This window comes from Echinops telfairi, unplaced genomic scaffold (genome assembly GCF_000313985.2).
Source record: "Echinops telfairi isolate 266 unplaced genomic scaffold, ASM31398v2 ScPeMD7_7424;HRSCAF=8462, whole genome shotgun sequence".
Taxonomy (NCBI): domain Eukaryota; kingdom Metazoa; phylum Chordata; class Mammalia; order Afrosoricida; family Tenrecidae; genus Echinops; species Echinops telfairi.
In genome coordinates, this window is record NW_022111324.1 from 78,723,860 (window position 1) to 78,741,892 (window position 18,033).

The 18,033-nt window shown below is 38.6% G+C and overlaps 1 protein-coding gene across 1 annotated transcript in view; it reads left to right on the forward strand.

Annotated features, from left to right (window-relative positions):
- CATSPERE (catsper channel auxiliary subunit epsilon) overlaps positions 1-18,033 on the forward strand; it is a 199,876-nt gene that overhangs the window by 126,487 nt on the left and 55,356 nt on the right. Inside the window, exons 8-9 of the mRNA XM_004700170.1 lie at positions 8,512-8,564; positions 9,780-9,830. Of these exons, the coding sequence (XP_004700227.1) occupies positions 8,512-8,564; positions 9,780-9,830 (104 nt within the window). The remainder of the gene's footprint in view (positions 1-8,511; positions 8,565-9,779; positions 9,831-18,033) is intronic.

Consider the following 18,033-nt stretch of genomic DNA (forward strand, 5'->3'; position numbering starts at 1 on the left):
TATGTGATTTCCTCCCTGGGGGACAGACAACCGAAAAGTGGGTGAAGGGAGACGTCGGACAGGGCAAGAGGTCTGGAGACCTCTTTGAAGTGCTCCAGAGCAAAGATGTCGACTCTGAAGACTTGTGTGTGCCTCACCCAACCTATGGATGTCTGCTTGCCTCATATGGAAGCAGAAGCTGGGCAATGAAAAAGGAAGATGGACAAAGAATGGGCACATTTGAATTATGATGTTGGTAATGACTACTGAATATGCCACATACTGCCAAAAGGATGATCAGATCAGTCTTGGGGGGAAGTACAACCAGAAAGTTCCTTAAAAGTGAGATAGTCGAGATTTCATTTCGATGACTTCTCAAAGTCACTAGGAGGAGTCAATCAATCCCTAAGGAAGGACTCTAAATGTCGGGCTTCTTTTTTTTTTAAATCATTTTATTAGGGGCTCATACAACTGTTATCACAATCCATACACATATCAATTGTGTAAAGCACATTTTTACATTCATTGCCCTCATCATTCTCAAAACATTTGCTCTCCTCTTAAGCCCCTGACATCAGCTCCTCATTTTGCCCCCTCCCTCCATCTGTTCATGGTCTGTTTCTTATTTCTTTTAGATATATGCCCAGTAATGGTATTGCTGGATCATATGGTATTTCTATTGTCATGTGTTTTAGGAATCACCATATTGGTTTCCATAGTGGTTGTACGTATTTACAAGCCCACCAGCAGTATATAAGAGTTTCAATCTCTCTACATCTTCTCTAGAATTTGTTATTCTGTTTTTTGTTTGTCTGTTTTTAAATTGGGGTATGGTTATAAGTGTTAGATGGTATCTCATGGTTGTTTTGACTTGCATTTCCCAGATGGCTAGAGAACAAAAGCAACTTCTCATGTGTTTATTAGCCATTCGGGTGTCATCCTTTGTGAATCATCTGTTCAGCTCCTTTGCCCACCTTCTCAGAGGGTTATTTGTTTTATCCTTTGTTGTAGGCTTGTAGATTTTAGAAATTATTTCCTTGGAGTTCTGTCATTGCTAAATATATTTTCCCAGTCTGTGTGCTCTCATTTTACTCTTTCAACAAAGTCTTTAGAAGTACACAAGTATTTTATTTTTAATAAAACTCATCTATAAAAATAAAATTCAAAAGGTCCCATTCATTTACTTTATCTTCCTTTGTTATATCTGGTAGCCCATGTATGCCCTGTACCAGGGCACTTAAATTAGTCCCAATTTTCTCATTGGTGATGCTAATAGCTTTGGGTTCTACATGTAGGTCTTTGATCCACCTTGAGTTTGGTTTTGTGCATGAGGTGAGGCACGGGTCTTGTTTCATTCTTCTGCAGATGTGTATCCAGTTTTCCCAGTGCAATTTGTTGAACAGGGCATCATCTTCCCATTTAATGCTTATTGGGCCTTTGTTGAAAATTATTTGTATGTGGATATTTTTATTTCTGGATTTCATGTCCTGCTTCATTGGTCTATGTACCTATCATTGTTTTGAAAACTGTGGCTGTGATGTAGGTTTTGAGGTCGGGCAGTGCTAGACCACCTACTTTGTCACTCATTCTGAAGAGTTCTTTGCTTATCCTCGGTTTCTTTCCTCTCAATACGAAGTTGATCATTCATTTTTTCGTGTCTTTAAAAAATGATGTTGAACTTTGGATTGAGGTTGCATTGAATTTGCAGATTGCTTTAGTTAGTATTGACATTTTCACAATCCTTTCTATCCATCAATAAGAGATATTGTTCCATTCGTGTTAGTCTCCTTTGGTTTCTTTTAATAATGTTCTGTCGTTTTCTTCGTAGTTTTTGTTTCTGGGGTTAGGCTTATTCCTAGGTATTTCAGCTTTTGTGTGGCTACTGTGAATGGTATTGTTTTCTTGATGCCTCTTTTGGAATTCTCATCTCTAGTATATAGGAAACGGGCTGATTTCTGCTGGTTGATCTTGTATCCTGCTCCACTACTAAACTCCTGAATTGTTTCCAACAATCCTACTGTGGACACTTTAGGATTAAATCTTTATAAAATCATATCATCTGCAAATGGCCAGTTTCACTTCTTCTTTCCTCATTGGTATTTCCTTAAGTTCTTGCTCTTGTCTTATAGTTCTGGCTTGGACTTCCAGCATATTTTGAATAAGGGTAGGAATAAAGGACATCCTTGTCGGGTTCCCTGATTCAGTGGAAATGGTTTCAGTTTTTCTCTGCTGAGTGTATTGGCTATTGGTTTTTCACATATGGCCTTTCTTGTGTAGCAGATTTTCCCTTCTGTTTCTAGCTTTTGAGTGTTTTTATTAGGAAAAGGTGTTGGATATTGTCAAATGCCTTTTCTAAATCAATTGATATGATCACATGGTTCTTATCTTTTTTCTTGCTTATGTGATGGATTACATTAATTATTTTTTGAATATTGAGCCATCCTTGCATCCCTGGTATGAATTCCACTTGGTCATGATATATTATTATTTTTTGATATGTGGTTGCATTCTACTGGCCAGGATTTTGTGAATTTTTGCATCTATGTTTATGAGGGATATAGGTCTGTATTTCTAATCTTTGTGGAATCTTTGTCTGGTTTTGGTATCGGTAATTCTAGCTTCATAGAATAAGTTTGGTAGTTTGCTGTCCCTTTCTGTATTCTAAAATTGTTTGTGTAGAATTGGTGTCAGCTTCTCTGAATACTTGGTAGACACCATCTTCTGTGACGCCATCTGGTCATGTGTTTTTTTGGTTGAGACTTTCTTGATGATCATATCTATTTCATCTTTTGCTATGTGTCTGTTCAAGTTCTTAATGTCTATCGGCATTAATTTGGGAAGAGTCTTTTTCTAGGTACTTGTCCGTGTCATATAGATTATGGAATTTGTTGGAATACAGTCTTTTGTAATACTATGTTATTATTATTTTTATTTCATTTGGATCTGTTGTGACACCACTTGTTTCATCCCTAATTATAGATATTATCATCTGCTCTTTCTTATCCTGTGTTAAGTTGCTAGAGGTTTGTCAATTTTATTGATCCTTTCAAAGAACCAACTTCTTGCTTTGCTGATTCTTTCCATTGTTTTTGTTTTCCAGCTCATTTATTTCTGCTCTAATTTTTATGATTTCTTTTCTTTTGCTGTTGGACGGTTTATGCTGTTGACTGTTCTAATTGTTGAAGGTGCTGTGTTAAAATGTTTAACACAATCTTCCCTTTTTTCAGGTGCCCATTAATTTCTATAATTGCTTTTAATGTGTCCTATAGCTTTTGGTATGTTGTGTTATTATTCTCATTTGCTTCTAGGAACTTCCCAATTTCATCTTTTATTTGGGCTAACACCTAGTGTCTTTTGAGTAGAATGTTGTTAGGTGTCCAAGTGTTTATCTTTGGTTTTTTAATTCTTTCTAGTGTTTATTTCCAGTTTTATGGCACTGTGGTCTGAGAAGATGGTTTGAATCAGTGGTCCTCAAACTTTTTAAACAGGGGGCCAGTTCACTGTCCCTTAAACCCATTGGAGGGCCAGACTATAGTTTTCATAAAAAACGATGAACAAATTCCTATGCACACTGCACATATCTTATTTTGAAGTAAAAAAACAAATGGGGCAAAAACACCCAGAGCGCCAGATAAATGTTCTCAGTGGGCCGCATGTGGCCCACAGGCCATAGTTTGAGGACCCCTGGTTTGAATGATCTCTCTGTGTTTAAGTTTGCCAGTGCTTACTTTATGGCCTAACGTGGTTTATTTTAGAATATGAGCTATGTGTGTTGGAAAGAAATGTGTATTTTTTGCTGTTGGTTAAAGAACTCTGTAAATGTTTAGGAAGAGAGTTGTTCGATTGTGTTGTTCAGCTCTTCAGTTTCTTTATTGAATTTCTTGCCTGTTGACATATCTTTCCTTGAGAGTGGTGTATTGAAGTCACCTACTACTATTGTTCACCTGAGATTTCTTTTTTCATTTCTTTGAGAATTTGGTTGATGAATTTTGAGGGTCTTTCATTAGGTGCATATGTTTACTATAGTTATGCATTCTTGGTCTATTTATCCCTTAAGCAATATCTAATGTCCATTCTTGTCTCTCATTATTTCATGTACCTTAAAGTCTATTTTGTTAGAAATTAATATTGCCACCCCTGATTTTTGTTTTTGTTTTTGCTTGCTTGGTAAATTTTTTGCCATCCTTTGACTCTCAGTCTATTTTTGTCTGTGAGTTTGAGATGTATATCTTGAAGGTAACAGATTAATGGATCTTGTTTCCTAAACCAGTCTGCCACTCTGTCTTTTTATTGGTGCGTTTAGTCCATTGACATCCAGTTTATTAATTCTAAATGTAGTTTAGTCTCTGTCATCTCTTACTATTTGTGCTTGATATTTTCCTTCAACCCCCTTTTTGGGGTTTGTGGGTGGGTGGGTAGTTTATTCCTGTTTTTGTTTCCACAGTAGATCTGTACTCTTTGGGATACTGTGGTGGTCTCCTGTTTGAGCCTTAGAGTTGTTGGTTTTCTGACCATAAAGAACTGGATAATATTTTTCTGCAATGATGGTTTTGTTTTTACAAATTCTCTAAATATTTCTTTTTCAGACTACTTATATTTTTCCTTCAAATTTGATGGATGGCTTTGCCAGATAAGATTCTTGGTGGGCAATTTTTCAAATAGTTTTATTGGCCACTTAATCCACATATAACACAATTAAATAGTCCAATAATATTAAGAATAATTGTACAATTATTACCACAATCAATTTCAGAACATTTTCTTTCTTCCCCCATGATTAAGTTGTCTTTAAAATGAGTTGTGTAATCACCTTCAGTTCTATTGCTCATGCCCCCTCCCACCTTCATTGTTTACTCCTAAAATCCTCTCACCCTCCCCACCTCCCCCCACCCATCCTTGCATCCCCTACAAATCCTTGCATCAGTTATTATCTCTATGCATCCATGCTTATTGTGCTTCACAAACTGGTAAACCCAACAGAAGTCAAGAACAAAACCAAAATGAAGTGGTAAGGATAAAACAATAGTAATATGAAGATAAAAATACAAACAATGAGTAAGAAAAAAGGACCACCATTAATATTTTAAAAGCCAGAGAAGAAGTTTTTGTTTTTGTTTTCATGGAACAAGCAAGAGATCCTTGCACCACCTCCACACTGACCTGTGGAGGTAGAAGAGAGGGGACCATACATGCTGTGTCCTCCAGGGGAGAAAAAATTGGAGATCAAGCAAGGTCCAAAATCTTCATAGAGCGCCAAGGATCCAGGTCCCCAAAAATCGTCCTCACCTGTCACTCTCTGGGTCAAGCCAGGGCATTGTAGGCAGGGGCTCTATCTCAGCACCATATTCCCAGGGTCCCCTAGTTTGTATTTTTAATAATCATCAGGCTATTTTATTCTGAGTCTAGGGGTGACTTTTGTCAAGTTGAGCATAAGAGAGAGGAGACATTATGAATAAGGCCAAGTGACAGTGGATCCTGATGACTACAATAGATTTTGCTTGTACATAATTATATATTCTATAATATATTTGATGAGAATATATTTTCAATATATTTGATGAGAATACTAAGATTTGATGATTCTGAACAAAAGGATTGTAGGTACAGTTTTTGAAAAAACAAATTTTACTGTAGAATATTTCTTTTTTAATGAAGCATGAAAGATTGGTGAGTAAACTAGGGAGGGCCATCCAGTCATTCGGGAAAAAGCTCAACATTATTTGCATAGACCCCCAAGGGAAGAATCCATCCTGTATTACAAAATATAAACACATATTATTTGAATGCATATAATTTAGAACTAAAATCCAGGTGATTAGATGAAACACCAGAAATAGGAGTGAAAATTACACTGCAGAAGAAGAGCTCACCCCAAATAATGTGGTGGTCCCAGCTACTATGTTAGAACATGGTTTGTTTGCTCTCCTGGCTTCTTTGGCTATGGTTACAGCATTTGTAGGCTTGGTGGTGAAGAACTGAAGATAAATTGGTACTGGATAGATGAACCTTATTCTTTTTTATGACAACTTGCTATTTTTGTAAAATGGTGGTTAAATTAAACACAATCAAACACAGCTACTGTTCTCCCCTTCTTTCTGGATGAGTGGCCAGATGACAAAGATTCTTGAACATCTCCAAATAAGCAATGTGTGCCTACTGCTTTTGTTTGAAATGTTGCTGTGGTTTGGTTGTGACCCAAAACTTTGAAGCACTACTTGGTATCTTTTCTTCCATGGAGTTCTCACTATTCAAACATAACAGAATTGGTGAAATAATGGATAGGTTGCATGTACTGCTTGCCTCCACTAGGTCATCTTTATATGAATCCAATGATTTTGTTTGTTTGTTTTTATTAAGGGTTATTTGGGGTTTTTTAAAAATTGTTTTTACAAAATATCTTATCAATGTGAATGAGGGGGGTGCAGAGTGGAGACCCAAAACCCATCTGAGGACAATTGGACCCCATCACAAGGAAGAGATGAGCTATTCAGGGTGCAGTATAGTACCAAGGAAACATACAACTTTCCTCTAGTTCTTTAATGCTGCCTTTCCCTGACTCCCCTCCAATATCATGACCCCAATTCTACCTTAAAAATCCGACTAAACCAGAGCATATACACTGGTACAGATAAGAGCTGGAAACACAGGGAATCTAGGACAGATAAACTCCTCTGAGAGTAGCGATACCAGGAGGGGAAGAGGAAAGTTGTGCGGAGGAAGGGGGGAACCGATCACAATGATCTACATATAATCCCTTCCTTGGGGAATGGACAACATAAAAGTGGGTTGAAAGGAGACATTAGTCAGTGTAGGACATGAAAATATATATATATATATAAATTATCAAGGGTTCGTGAGGGAGGGTGGGAGAAGGGGGAAATGAACTGATACCAAGGGCTCCAGTAGAAAGAAAATGTTTTTAAAATGATGATGGCAACATATGTACAAATGCGTTTGACATAATGGATGGATGGATGGATTGTGATAAGAGCTGTATGAACTCCCAGTAAAATGATTTTAAAAAACCTGTAAGAGCCCCAAATGAAATTATCTTTAAAAGAAAATTAATAGAATGAAAAAATAAAATATATCCTGTAATTTTACACTGTACTATGGCATACCAGTATGAATATTAAATACCTTTATGTATAGTGACTGTGCTATATCAGAGCTGTTTTTTAATGATGTAATTCAGAATGCTTTCTTCCCAGATGATGATTGAGAAGCTAATTTTAAAAAATAGCGCCAGATACCACAAGAGTAGCAGAACTTTGCTGGTTTTTGAAGTTTTGTTTTGTGTCCCCCCCCCCACTCTTTCCCCCAATTGTTCTTTTTATATAAATGTATATGCATATATAATTTAATTTTTGAAAACTTTAGCTGTGCTGTCCACTTTGGAAAAGTATCCCAGTTGTACCATATCTAGTTGCATTATACAGAAATTAACAGCCATACTGGTCTGGAAATGTCAAGCTTGTTTTTTGTTTTGTTTTTTTCATTTGTACAGGGATAACACTGCATCACTTATGTAAGGTTTTATCTACATGGGCTTGATTTCTGAAACTAATAAAGTACACTACAAATAATGAATAAATAAATTGCCGAAATTCTTGGTTTAGCAAGAACAGGTCTTTACATCTACTAAGCATTGGCTAGCTGTTACACCCTATTTCCACCCTCCTGACTCCCAAGTCCCTCTTAGAGGGAAATGAGTAATGGCAGCAAGTAACAAGACTTTCCCAAGTTCGCCTTATAGAAATATGCAGCACACAGCATCATATTTAAGGCAGAATGCAGGTGTCCAGATAGCTCTTAGAAAGCCTTGAAGTGAGGTGTGTGCAGGTAGCAGTGAGTAAGTTTTCCTAGAGCAGAACCAGGCTCTGGTTAAAGAGACGTCAAATTAGTAGTATCATACAGTAGAAAGTGTTTAGCCTGAAGGCCAAGGCATTGTGCCAACTGGAGTTTATGACATCTTGAGTTGGAAATCAAATAAGTAAGCAAGAAAACACTTGCCCACTGAGTCAGGGGTGAAAGCCGGAAGTACAGAGTTCATAGTCATGGTCATAGAGGTGGCAGTGACAGATAGGGTCATGGTGGTGCTCTGAATAGTAATGTAGGAGAGCAGAAAATCAACCTTTTGTAAGCAGTAAGAACACATGGAAGCAAACAAAGAGAAAAATGAACAAGGAAGAAGGAGGAAAATAGCACAGAGCAAGGGGGAATGGGGAGAGAGGGGGGAAATGAGGAACTGATGCCAGGGGCTCAAGTGGAAAACAGATGTTTTGAGAATGATGATGGCAACAAATGTGCAAATGTGCTTGACACAATGGATGTATGTATGGATAAGTGTTGTACGAGCCCCCGATAAAATGATTTAAAAAGAAAAATGAAAATCACACACAACAATCTAACAGAAACCTATATTTTAAAGTTTATTCCATATCTAACAGGTAATTGTTTGTAACGCTGGTCATATTTGAGATCCCATGACTCAGAACCACAGAACTTACGGTCTGTATTACTTCCTCTTAGGTGTTCCAAGTGATTATTGGCTGCGATCCCGAGAAATACATCGCTGTTAAAGGGCAAGTTTGTTTCCATTTTACCTCCTTACTTTGAAAAACACGTGGTGAACTAAATGGTAACGATTATCAGTAATATTGGTTTGATGACTGGCAGGTCCATAATGAAATCCAAAATGGAACTGACGTTGTTGCCCATTTTTCAAAACTTTTTGCCGAGTTAAACATTACACTTCAATCACACTAAAAGAATGAAGCCCTTTCTCTTCTTCCCCTTTAATAGAGTCTGTTTACATCAGTTTCTATTGTATGGCTCTACAGCTCATTCCTAGAGAAATGAGGAGAAACGTCTGTTTTCCACCTTATATCGGTTGTAATATTTTACTTCTTCCAGAGAATCCCAAAGTATGATTTTCTAATCTTACTATGATTGACAATGAAACACATAGTAATGTTTACTGTGTTAAATATGTAACATTTGCCATTTTCACGATTTTTAAGTGTTCAGTGACGTTAATTACATTCACAGTGTGGTGCGACCATGACCACTATTTCCAAAACATCATCACCCCAATAGAAACTCTTCAACTATTAAGCAATAACTACCTTTCTTCTCCTGTGCCCACTCCTTAGTAACGCTAATGTACTTTCTCTATCAATTTGCCTATTCCAGATATTCCATGTAAAGTTAGACTTTTATACTATGTAAAGGATCCCTGGTGGCATAGTGGTTACACATTGGGCTGCAATCCACAAGGCTGGCAGTTTGAAACCACCAGCCAGTCCACGGGAGAAGACTGGACTTTCGACTTCTGATAACAGTATAATCTCAGAAACTCATAGGAGGCAGTTCTACCATGTCTTGTAAGGTCACTATGAGTCAATGTTGACTCAAGGACAGTGACTTTTGGTTTTGGGTTTTATACGATGTAATCTTTTGCCTCTAGTTTATGGCACATAGAATAAGTGCAATGTCATCCATGTTGTACCATGTATCAGCACATGAATTTTAGCGAGCTGTGGTGGCACAGTGCCTGAAGTGCTCAGCTGCTAGATGAAAGGTTTTACCTTTAATAAAAATATATATATGAAATATGGAAGGTAAACTAATAAATTTTAAATTGGTTTGAAAAAAGAAGAAATGTTGCTAATTCTAGAGAGTGTGTGGATTAAGGATGATTCTTTGTTACTCTTTCATTTGAGAATCACTGAACTAAATTTATGTAAATATATAAAGAATGATACTACTATAACTTCATTATGTTTTCTATTTTGTAGATTTTCTAGAAAAAAATGCTCTCATCCCGATTTTTCTTATGTGATTGAAAAGTAAGAAATTATTTTTTTAATATAAGCACTGCATTTTATATTGATATAGTACAAATAATTAGTTGGTGTCTATTCCTTGAATTCCTATCAGTATCAATGTGCTTGAACTGACACTGTGCAGTCAGCATTAGCATTAAACAAAATAGGTAAAGACTGTTAAAATTTTTCAGAAGCATACAAGAAAAAGAGTGTGTCATAATCTCCCCCTTCAATTCAATTGGATAAATAAAGCAAACTTAAAAGGTTGGTGATTCAAATTCACCAGTGGCTCCTCAGAAGAAAGAGGAGGCTGTCTGCTTTTTTAAAATTTGCAAAGCCTCGGAAACTCGTAGGGCTGCTATGAATTGAAATTGACTTGGAAGACAGTAGATTTGCTATTTTTTTATTTGCTATTTGATTTATTTCTTTTGAATCTCATGTTCCCTATTTTTCCCTCTAGTATAAGCCACAAGAATACATATGAGGGGGAACTCCCCAAAATCAGATGTGACGTGAGGGGGATAGTGCCTATTGGACTTTGTTCCATCGATTTAGAGGTTCTGAAAAGATTGCGTAACACTGACCAAAAAAGGCCTGATTTCTGGCAGATTGGGAATTGGGTTTCCCACCACAACAATATGCTTGTTTATGCACCCATCTCAGTGCACCAGTTTGGGACAAAAACAGCATGCCTCTCTTGCCCTATGCACCTGACTCACCTGACCTCGTTCCGTGCAACTTCTTTGTGTTTCCACAAATGAAGAGGGACATGAAAGGGCAGCAATTTGATGAAGTAAAAGAGGTGAAGAAAAAAAACAAGGGAAGTGCTGTCATCCATCCAAACAGATGCATTTGAAAAACATTTCCAAGAATGAAATCACAGATTTGACACATGTTAAGTGTTATGGAGAGTACTTTGGATAGCGAATGAGGGGGGAGTGCGGAGTGGAGACCCAAAGCCCATTAGTAGGCCACTGGACATCCCCTGACAAAAGGGTCTCGGGGAGGAGACGAGCCAGTCAGGGCGTGATGTAGCAACGATGAAAAATACAACTTTCCTCTAGTCCCTAAATGCTTCCTCCGCCCCCCACTATCATGATCCGAGTTCTACCTTACAAATCTGGCTAGACCAAATGATGTACACTGGTACAGATAGGAACTGGAAACACAGGGAATCCAGGGCGGATCATCTCTTCAGGACCAGTGGTGTGAGTGGCGATACTGGGAGGGTAGAGGGAGAGTGTGTTGGAAAGGGGGAACCGATTACAAGGATCTACATGTGACCTCCTCCCTGGGGGATGGACAACAGAAAAGTGGGTGAAGGGAGACATCGGACAGGGCAAGATATGACAAAATAATAATTTATAAATTATCAAGGGCTCATGAGGGAGTGGGGAGCAGGGAGGGAGGGGAAAAAAAGAGGACCTGATGTCGGGGGCTTAAGTGGAGAGCAAATGTTTTGAGAATGATGAAGGCAATGAGTGTACAAATGTGCTTTACACAATTGATGTATGTATGGATTGTGATAAGAGTTGTATGAGCCCCTAATAAAATTATTAAAAAATAAATTAGCTAAATTAACTAAATAAATAAATAAACTATTTCGCTTTGGGGGGAAAAGTTCCATTTGGGGGGAGGAACTCATAATTTTTATCTTACTTCTAGGCACCTAGAGCTAAACTAGGTAGAAACTACAGGTTTATCTGGATAGTCCTGACTTCAACTATTCTACTAATTGAATTTTTGTTAGAGTTTGTATTTTTCTTATATGATTATTGAATAAGATTATTCATTAACAATTTAATAAGTAAATTTTGATTTTGATATCTGTTGTTATTTTTGTTAGTGTTATGGAATCAGCTCTGACTCATAGTAATACTATGATCAACAGCAGGAAACCTTGCCCATTCTGGCAGGATCTTCACAGTTGTTGCGATGTCTGAACCCATTGTTGCAGCTGCAGTATCAATCCATCTCCTTGATGATCTCTCCTTTTGTTATGCCTCTACTTTACTAAGCATGATGTTCTTATGCAGAGATTGGTCCCTCCTGACAACATATCCAAAATATGTGAGACTGAGCCTTGCCATTTTCCATTCTGATGAGCATTATGACTGCATTTGTTCCAGGACAGGGGTGTTTGCTATCCTAGCAGCTCATGGTATATTCAAAATTCTTTTCCAACACGATAACTCAAAGACATACATTTTTCTTCAATTTTCCTTATTCATTTTCCAGTTTTTATATGCATATGGGCAATGCTATGGCTTGGGCAAATGCATCTTAGCCCTCAAAGTGATGTCGTTGCTGTTGAATGCTTTAAAGTTGTCTTTTGCTGTAGATATGTAAATGATGCAATACATCATTTGACATCTTCACTGCTGCTTCCAGGGGCATCGATGTGGATCCCAGTAAAATTAAATCCTTGATGACTTCAATGCTTTCTCTGTCATTATTTTGCTTATTGGTCCACGTGTGAAGATTGTGTTTTCTTTATGTTGAGGTATAATGCACACTGAGAGTTATATTCTTTTCTCTTCATCAGTAATATCTTCAAATCCCCCTTTGATAGGCAAGGTTGGGTCAGTCAGCTGCACATTGCACGTTGTTGATGAGTCTTCCTCTAATCCTAATGGTGCACTCCGCTTTATGTGTGTAGTTCTGCTTTTCTGGTTAGGTGCTTGGAAAGTTGAATAGGTATGGTGAAAGGATGCAAGCGGGCAGACGACTCAATAAGCAAGATAAGCATAGGCTTATATGTGCTTTCTAAACTGTAGTAAACAATTTTAATTTTTTCCCCATCACATCAAAGATTCTGTTTGGTAGGGTTGGCATTTCTCCCTACCACATAGCACCTTCCATCAAAATTAAACCTCTTTTCAAATTTACAATCCCTGACAGGTACAGGGTCCCCAGTAAGCAACGTAAAAACTGTCTTGACGTGGGGAAAAACTTATGAAGCTGTTCACAGATTAGTAAATAAACTCAAGAAAGCCTTTGCTAACCCTGTTTATTGTATAATCTGCCCCTGGATAAAACCTGGCATATACCTTTCTTAAATCATATATTATCTCCTTGTTTGGTTTGAACAATAGGCTTTTGGTCTTTTTGTAGATTCTACATGAACACAATTAGTTGTTCTGGAATTATCACTCTTAAGAATATTGCCAAAAAAAAAAAAAAAGAATGTTGCCTATAATTTGTAATGATCCTTACAATCAAATGCCTTTTTGTGGTTAATAAAACACAGGTAAGCATCTTTCTGAGACCTAAGTAATGATAGCCCTCATTCCACATCCTTTTCTGAATCCACCTTGAATTTCTGGCAATTCCTTGCTGATATACTGCTGCAATCATGTTTAAATAATCGTCAGCAAAAATTGTAACTGCATGTAATATCACTGGAATTGTTTGATAATATCCGCATTCTTTTGGATAACCTTTCTTTATAATGAGCACAAATATGGATCTCTTCCAGTCGTTTGGCCAGTTAACTGTCTGTCTTCTAAATTTCTTGGTATATATGAATCAGGGCTTCAGTATTGTATCTGTTTGTTGAAACATTGCAATTGGGTGCCATCAATTCCTGGACCCTTGTTTTTTGTCAATGCCTTCCAGGACTTCTTCCTTCGGTACCTTCAGCTCTTGATTATCTGCTAGCTACTGAAACACTTGGATGTACAGGGACTCTGAATATTTCGCCTTTCATCTTGTGTTGATGCTTCCTACCCTCATTCATCATTTTGCCTATAGAAGTCTTCATTATTTTTTTCTTTCATTGTTTCAGCTCGAAAAAATACTAAGTTCTTTCTTCCCTTTTGGTTTTCTAACTCTGTCTTTGCACTTTCTTTCTTTCCTTCCTTCCTTTGTCTCCCTGAGCCTTCCTTTAAAATCATCAGGTCAGCTCTTTTACTTCACTGACTTCAGAAGCCATGACTTTGGGGTAGACTTGCTTCTGCCTGCATTGGGCATTTCAGTTTCTTGAGTTTGTTTTGTTGTTGTTGTTGTTTTAATATGCAAGGAGCAAGCTTAATGCTAAACAGGCAAAGTTCTATTAAACTTATTTTCTGTAGGCATACTACTCCCCCCCATCCCACCCCGCTGCTTTCTCAAAAACTTACATCTTCCACTTCATAATTCCTTTCTGATATCTGGAGCAGATAAGCTATAAACTTTTATCTTTTAACACTCTCTTTCCTCATTGCTTAATCAGTTTGTTGGGTCATCAGTAAAATTCTCTAATTTATTTTTAATGTTTGTTAGGTTCTGCAGGTGAATAGGGCTTGGACCCTGACTATGCCATCCGGCCCTGGAGTTTCTCAGAAAGAGAAAAGTTGATTGTTCTTCCCCCTACCTTCACTGCATTGCTCTTCCTGGGACTTACAGATTCTAATTAAGGAACATGAGCTCTGGAGTCAAGGGAGCTGTTGGCTCCTGGGGCTCCACTTGTGGAGACTGGGAGCCAGTGTCTACATGCTCAGGTTCTGGTTTATTCTTTCCCAAGACCAACTAGAAGGCAGGGCCAATCTTATCATTTTGGCACAATTTGGGAGCGTCACACAGTGCCGTTAAGGCCTGCACATAAAGGACCTCTGCCCACTTTACTTGCCTCTTGCAAAGCAAATCTAATTGTAAAATGATAAAATTAAGACTACCATTTTCAGACCAAATTTCCTTACTCCCTCATTTATACTGAGGCCAAGCTGAATTACAAAACAATATCAGTCTTTTCCTTTTTAGAGTCTGAGGATAAATTTTTTCCCAGTCAGAAAGTAGGTAAAAGGAAACAGAGTATATAAGCAAATATGGTAAAGAAAGCTGATGGTGCCCAGCTATTAAAAGATATAGCACCTGGGGTCTTAAAAGCTTAGTGCTAAACAACCAGCCATCAGGCAGAGAAGCAACAAGCACACATGGAAGAAGCACACCAATTTATGTGATCATAAGGTGTTGACAGGATCAAGTAACAGGCATCAGAAGACCCAAAACAACAACAACAACAAAACCAATATTCATGAGAATGAGGGAGGTTGGAGCAGGGACCTAAAACATCTCCAAACTCTGTCAGCCTGGTTAGTAAGAAATGTTCACTATCTTATAAGACCCTGAATTACCACCTGCAGCTGTGTTGTTCCTCCCAACCCTGTTACCCTGCCAACATGATGAGAATCTCCAGCTGCTAGCTGAAGATCCAGATCAGGTTGAAGACCCATGAACAGGCCTGACATCTAGAGCAGACTGGAGATCCCTGAGCAGGCCGAGATCCAGAACAGACCTCTAGTCTTCCCTTGGCTGCAGATACCGAGCTGAGTCCGTTTTTGAGGACATCCTCAGCCGATGGCAGCAAAGTGGTCAAACTGCCTGCCTTTACATACCCTTCCAACACCAAACATCAGAAACACAGCCAGTGTAACCCTGAACAAACAAAAAAAGAATTATGTACAAATTGTTAATAATTTCTCTGTACTGATCCTCAAAACAACTAATAAAATACCAGTTACCATTTAAAAACATATATACAGGCTAAAGCAGTGGTTCTCAACCTGTGGGTCACGACCCTTTTGGAAGTCGAATGACCCTTTCACAGGGGTCACCCAATTCATAACAGTAGAAAAATTACAGTTATGAAAGTAGCAATAAAAGTAATTTTATGCTTGGGGGCTCACCACAGCATAAGGAACTATATTAAAGGGTTGTGGGTTTAGGAAGGTTTAGAACCACAGGATAGATCTCTTTTGCATTTGGGGATAATAGCTTTCATCAGATCTAAGTATAGATCAAATTATAGAAAACCTTTTCTATCTCAATTTTACATCAGCAGATTACTTAGATATCTTGTTTCTAAAGTTGACATATATATTCTTTTATTCATTATAATATTAAAACAATTTAATTCATAAACATGCACATATTATAAAATTGAACTTGTGCTCCTAAGGAAATAAAATATATCCATATACATTTCATCTAATTAATATTTCCAAAGTGGAGGCCCATCTACCTCATGGCAGACCCACATGTAGTTCCCAGGTGGGTGCCATCTTGTTCAACAATATTGGGCCCACGTTTGGCTTCCAGGTGGGCACCATCCTGGGTAAAGGGCAAACCCTGAATTTCAGAAATTAAATGACCCGTACTCACTGCCTGCTTCCCGCTGTATCTAAGGATACAGTCAGCGAAAAGCTTTTCTAAAACACTCAAGCTCAATGTTTTCTTCTTCACTTCAGACTCACAATATCCTCCACACATAAAAAAGTAACAGAGAAACCAGAAGAGTTCACGGCAACAGAACCCTGGTTTTCAGGGGCAAGACAGAGATTCTGGAGATAGTTAACCCCACAGGCACACACAAAAAATAATTTCAACCCAGGAAAAAAGTCTGCTATGGGAAGATCCACATCTCAGCAAACCTGAAAGCCTACAGCACCTTTCCCCATCATCTTCTAGACCGGAGATACAGCCCTTTCCCTCACCAGGCCTTACAGAGGCTTCAACCTGGTCGCCCAAGGGGTCTGAGGTCTGAGACCTCCACATTCCCTCTCTGTCATCTTTCAGATGGTAGAAGACATCTTGCTCAAGCCCGGCCAAGAGGGGCCTTAAATTCGTACCACACAAGACAATAAAATAACAATAGACAGAAACAAACAAGACCAAAAGGAAAAGTAGAAAAAGAGAAGAAAATTTCTCCAGCAAAGTTTCATCTCTGGATCTGGCTAGATGCTCCCTGGAGGCAGTTAATGAGACATAGAATTAAAAGGAATTCTGATGGCCACCTGTCGTCTTGCCTGGGTAAGATTCCAGTCGGATCTCGTAGATAGTGATGTTCTTGTGTTTGTTTCATTTTCAGCATCCCTTCTTTGTCCTGGCTGCCTCACTAAAAAACAAACACATCTTTTACCAAGAGAAAGAATTACTCTGGTCAGACATAGAAACAATGGAGAATTTTAGTAAGGCTACCAGGAGGGGGCAGTCATAACCAGTAAAGCAGATACTGTATATCAGCTTCTTCCCCTAGCTCAGGTATAGAGTTTAAGGATTCTTGAAGGGCGCTGAGATTCTGGGAATTTCAATTCAAACATGCTCTATTCCCTCTCTCTTGAAAGAAATACAGCTAGAGTGCTCCTTAGAGGCAAGGACGCTGGACTTCATTTTACATACTTTGAACATGTTGTCAGGAGAGACCAGTCCCTGGAGAAGGACATCAGACTTGGTAAAGTAAAGGAGCAGCTACAAAGAGGAAGGCCCTCGATGAGATGGATCAACACAATGGCTGCAACAATTAGGTCAAATATAGGAACAATTGTGAGAATGGTGCAGGACCGGGCATTGTGTCCTCTTGTTGTGCATAGGGCTGCTAGGGGTTGGAACCGACAAGATGATGCTTATCAACAGTCACAGCATTCCCACTATATGATAGCAGGTGCAAGGGATTCTGGGGATTGTAGTTCCAAAGGTGAGACAGAGTCCACAAATAGCACCAGATCTCCGTTTCTGAAGCAATATCTGCGTAAAAGAACTTAAAGATTTCTTTAAGAGAGAGAAGGCCTGACTCTGGGAACTTCTCTGAAATCTCATCACACAAGGGAGCCATTCTTGCCTCCGTTTCTGCTCTGGGTCTCTCCTTTGGCTCCTCTGGCCAGTTTGGATTTCTTCTGGTCATTTTAGTTTCTCTTCATCCTAGTAGTCATCATTTGACTCTAAGGTGATTACACTGTGGTGGCTTGTGTGTTTCTGTGATGCTGTAAACTATGTCACTGGTCTTTCAAATACCAGCAGTCACCAAAGTGAACAGGTTTCAGCAGAGCGTCCAGACTTAGATTATAAAGAAGGAATAGGCTGTCCACTTCTGAGGAAATAGCCACTGAAAACCTTATGGATAGCACTGAAACATTGGCAGGTACTGAAAGCCTTGTGAATAGCCACAGAACATTGTCAGGGATAGTGCTGGAAGATGAGCCCCACAGGTCTGAAGGGCCTCATACTGTGGCTGAGGAAGAACTGCTTTCGATAAGTAGAGTCAACCATTATGATGTGGCTGGAGTAAAGCCTATAGGAGTAAAGCCCTCAGGACCTTCATTTGCTGATGAGGCATGACTCAAAATGAGAAAATACAGCTGTAAATATCAATTAATAATTGGGACTTGGCCCCCAACTACCAGGACCCCAATTCTGCCTTGCAGACCTGGCTAGACCAGATGATGCACAGCGGTACAGATGGGAATTG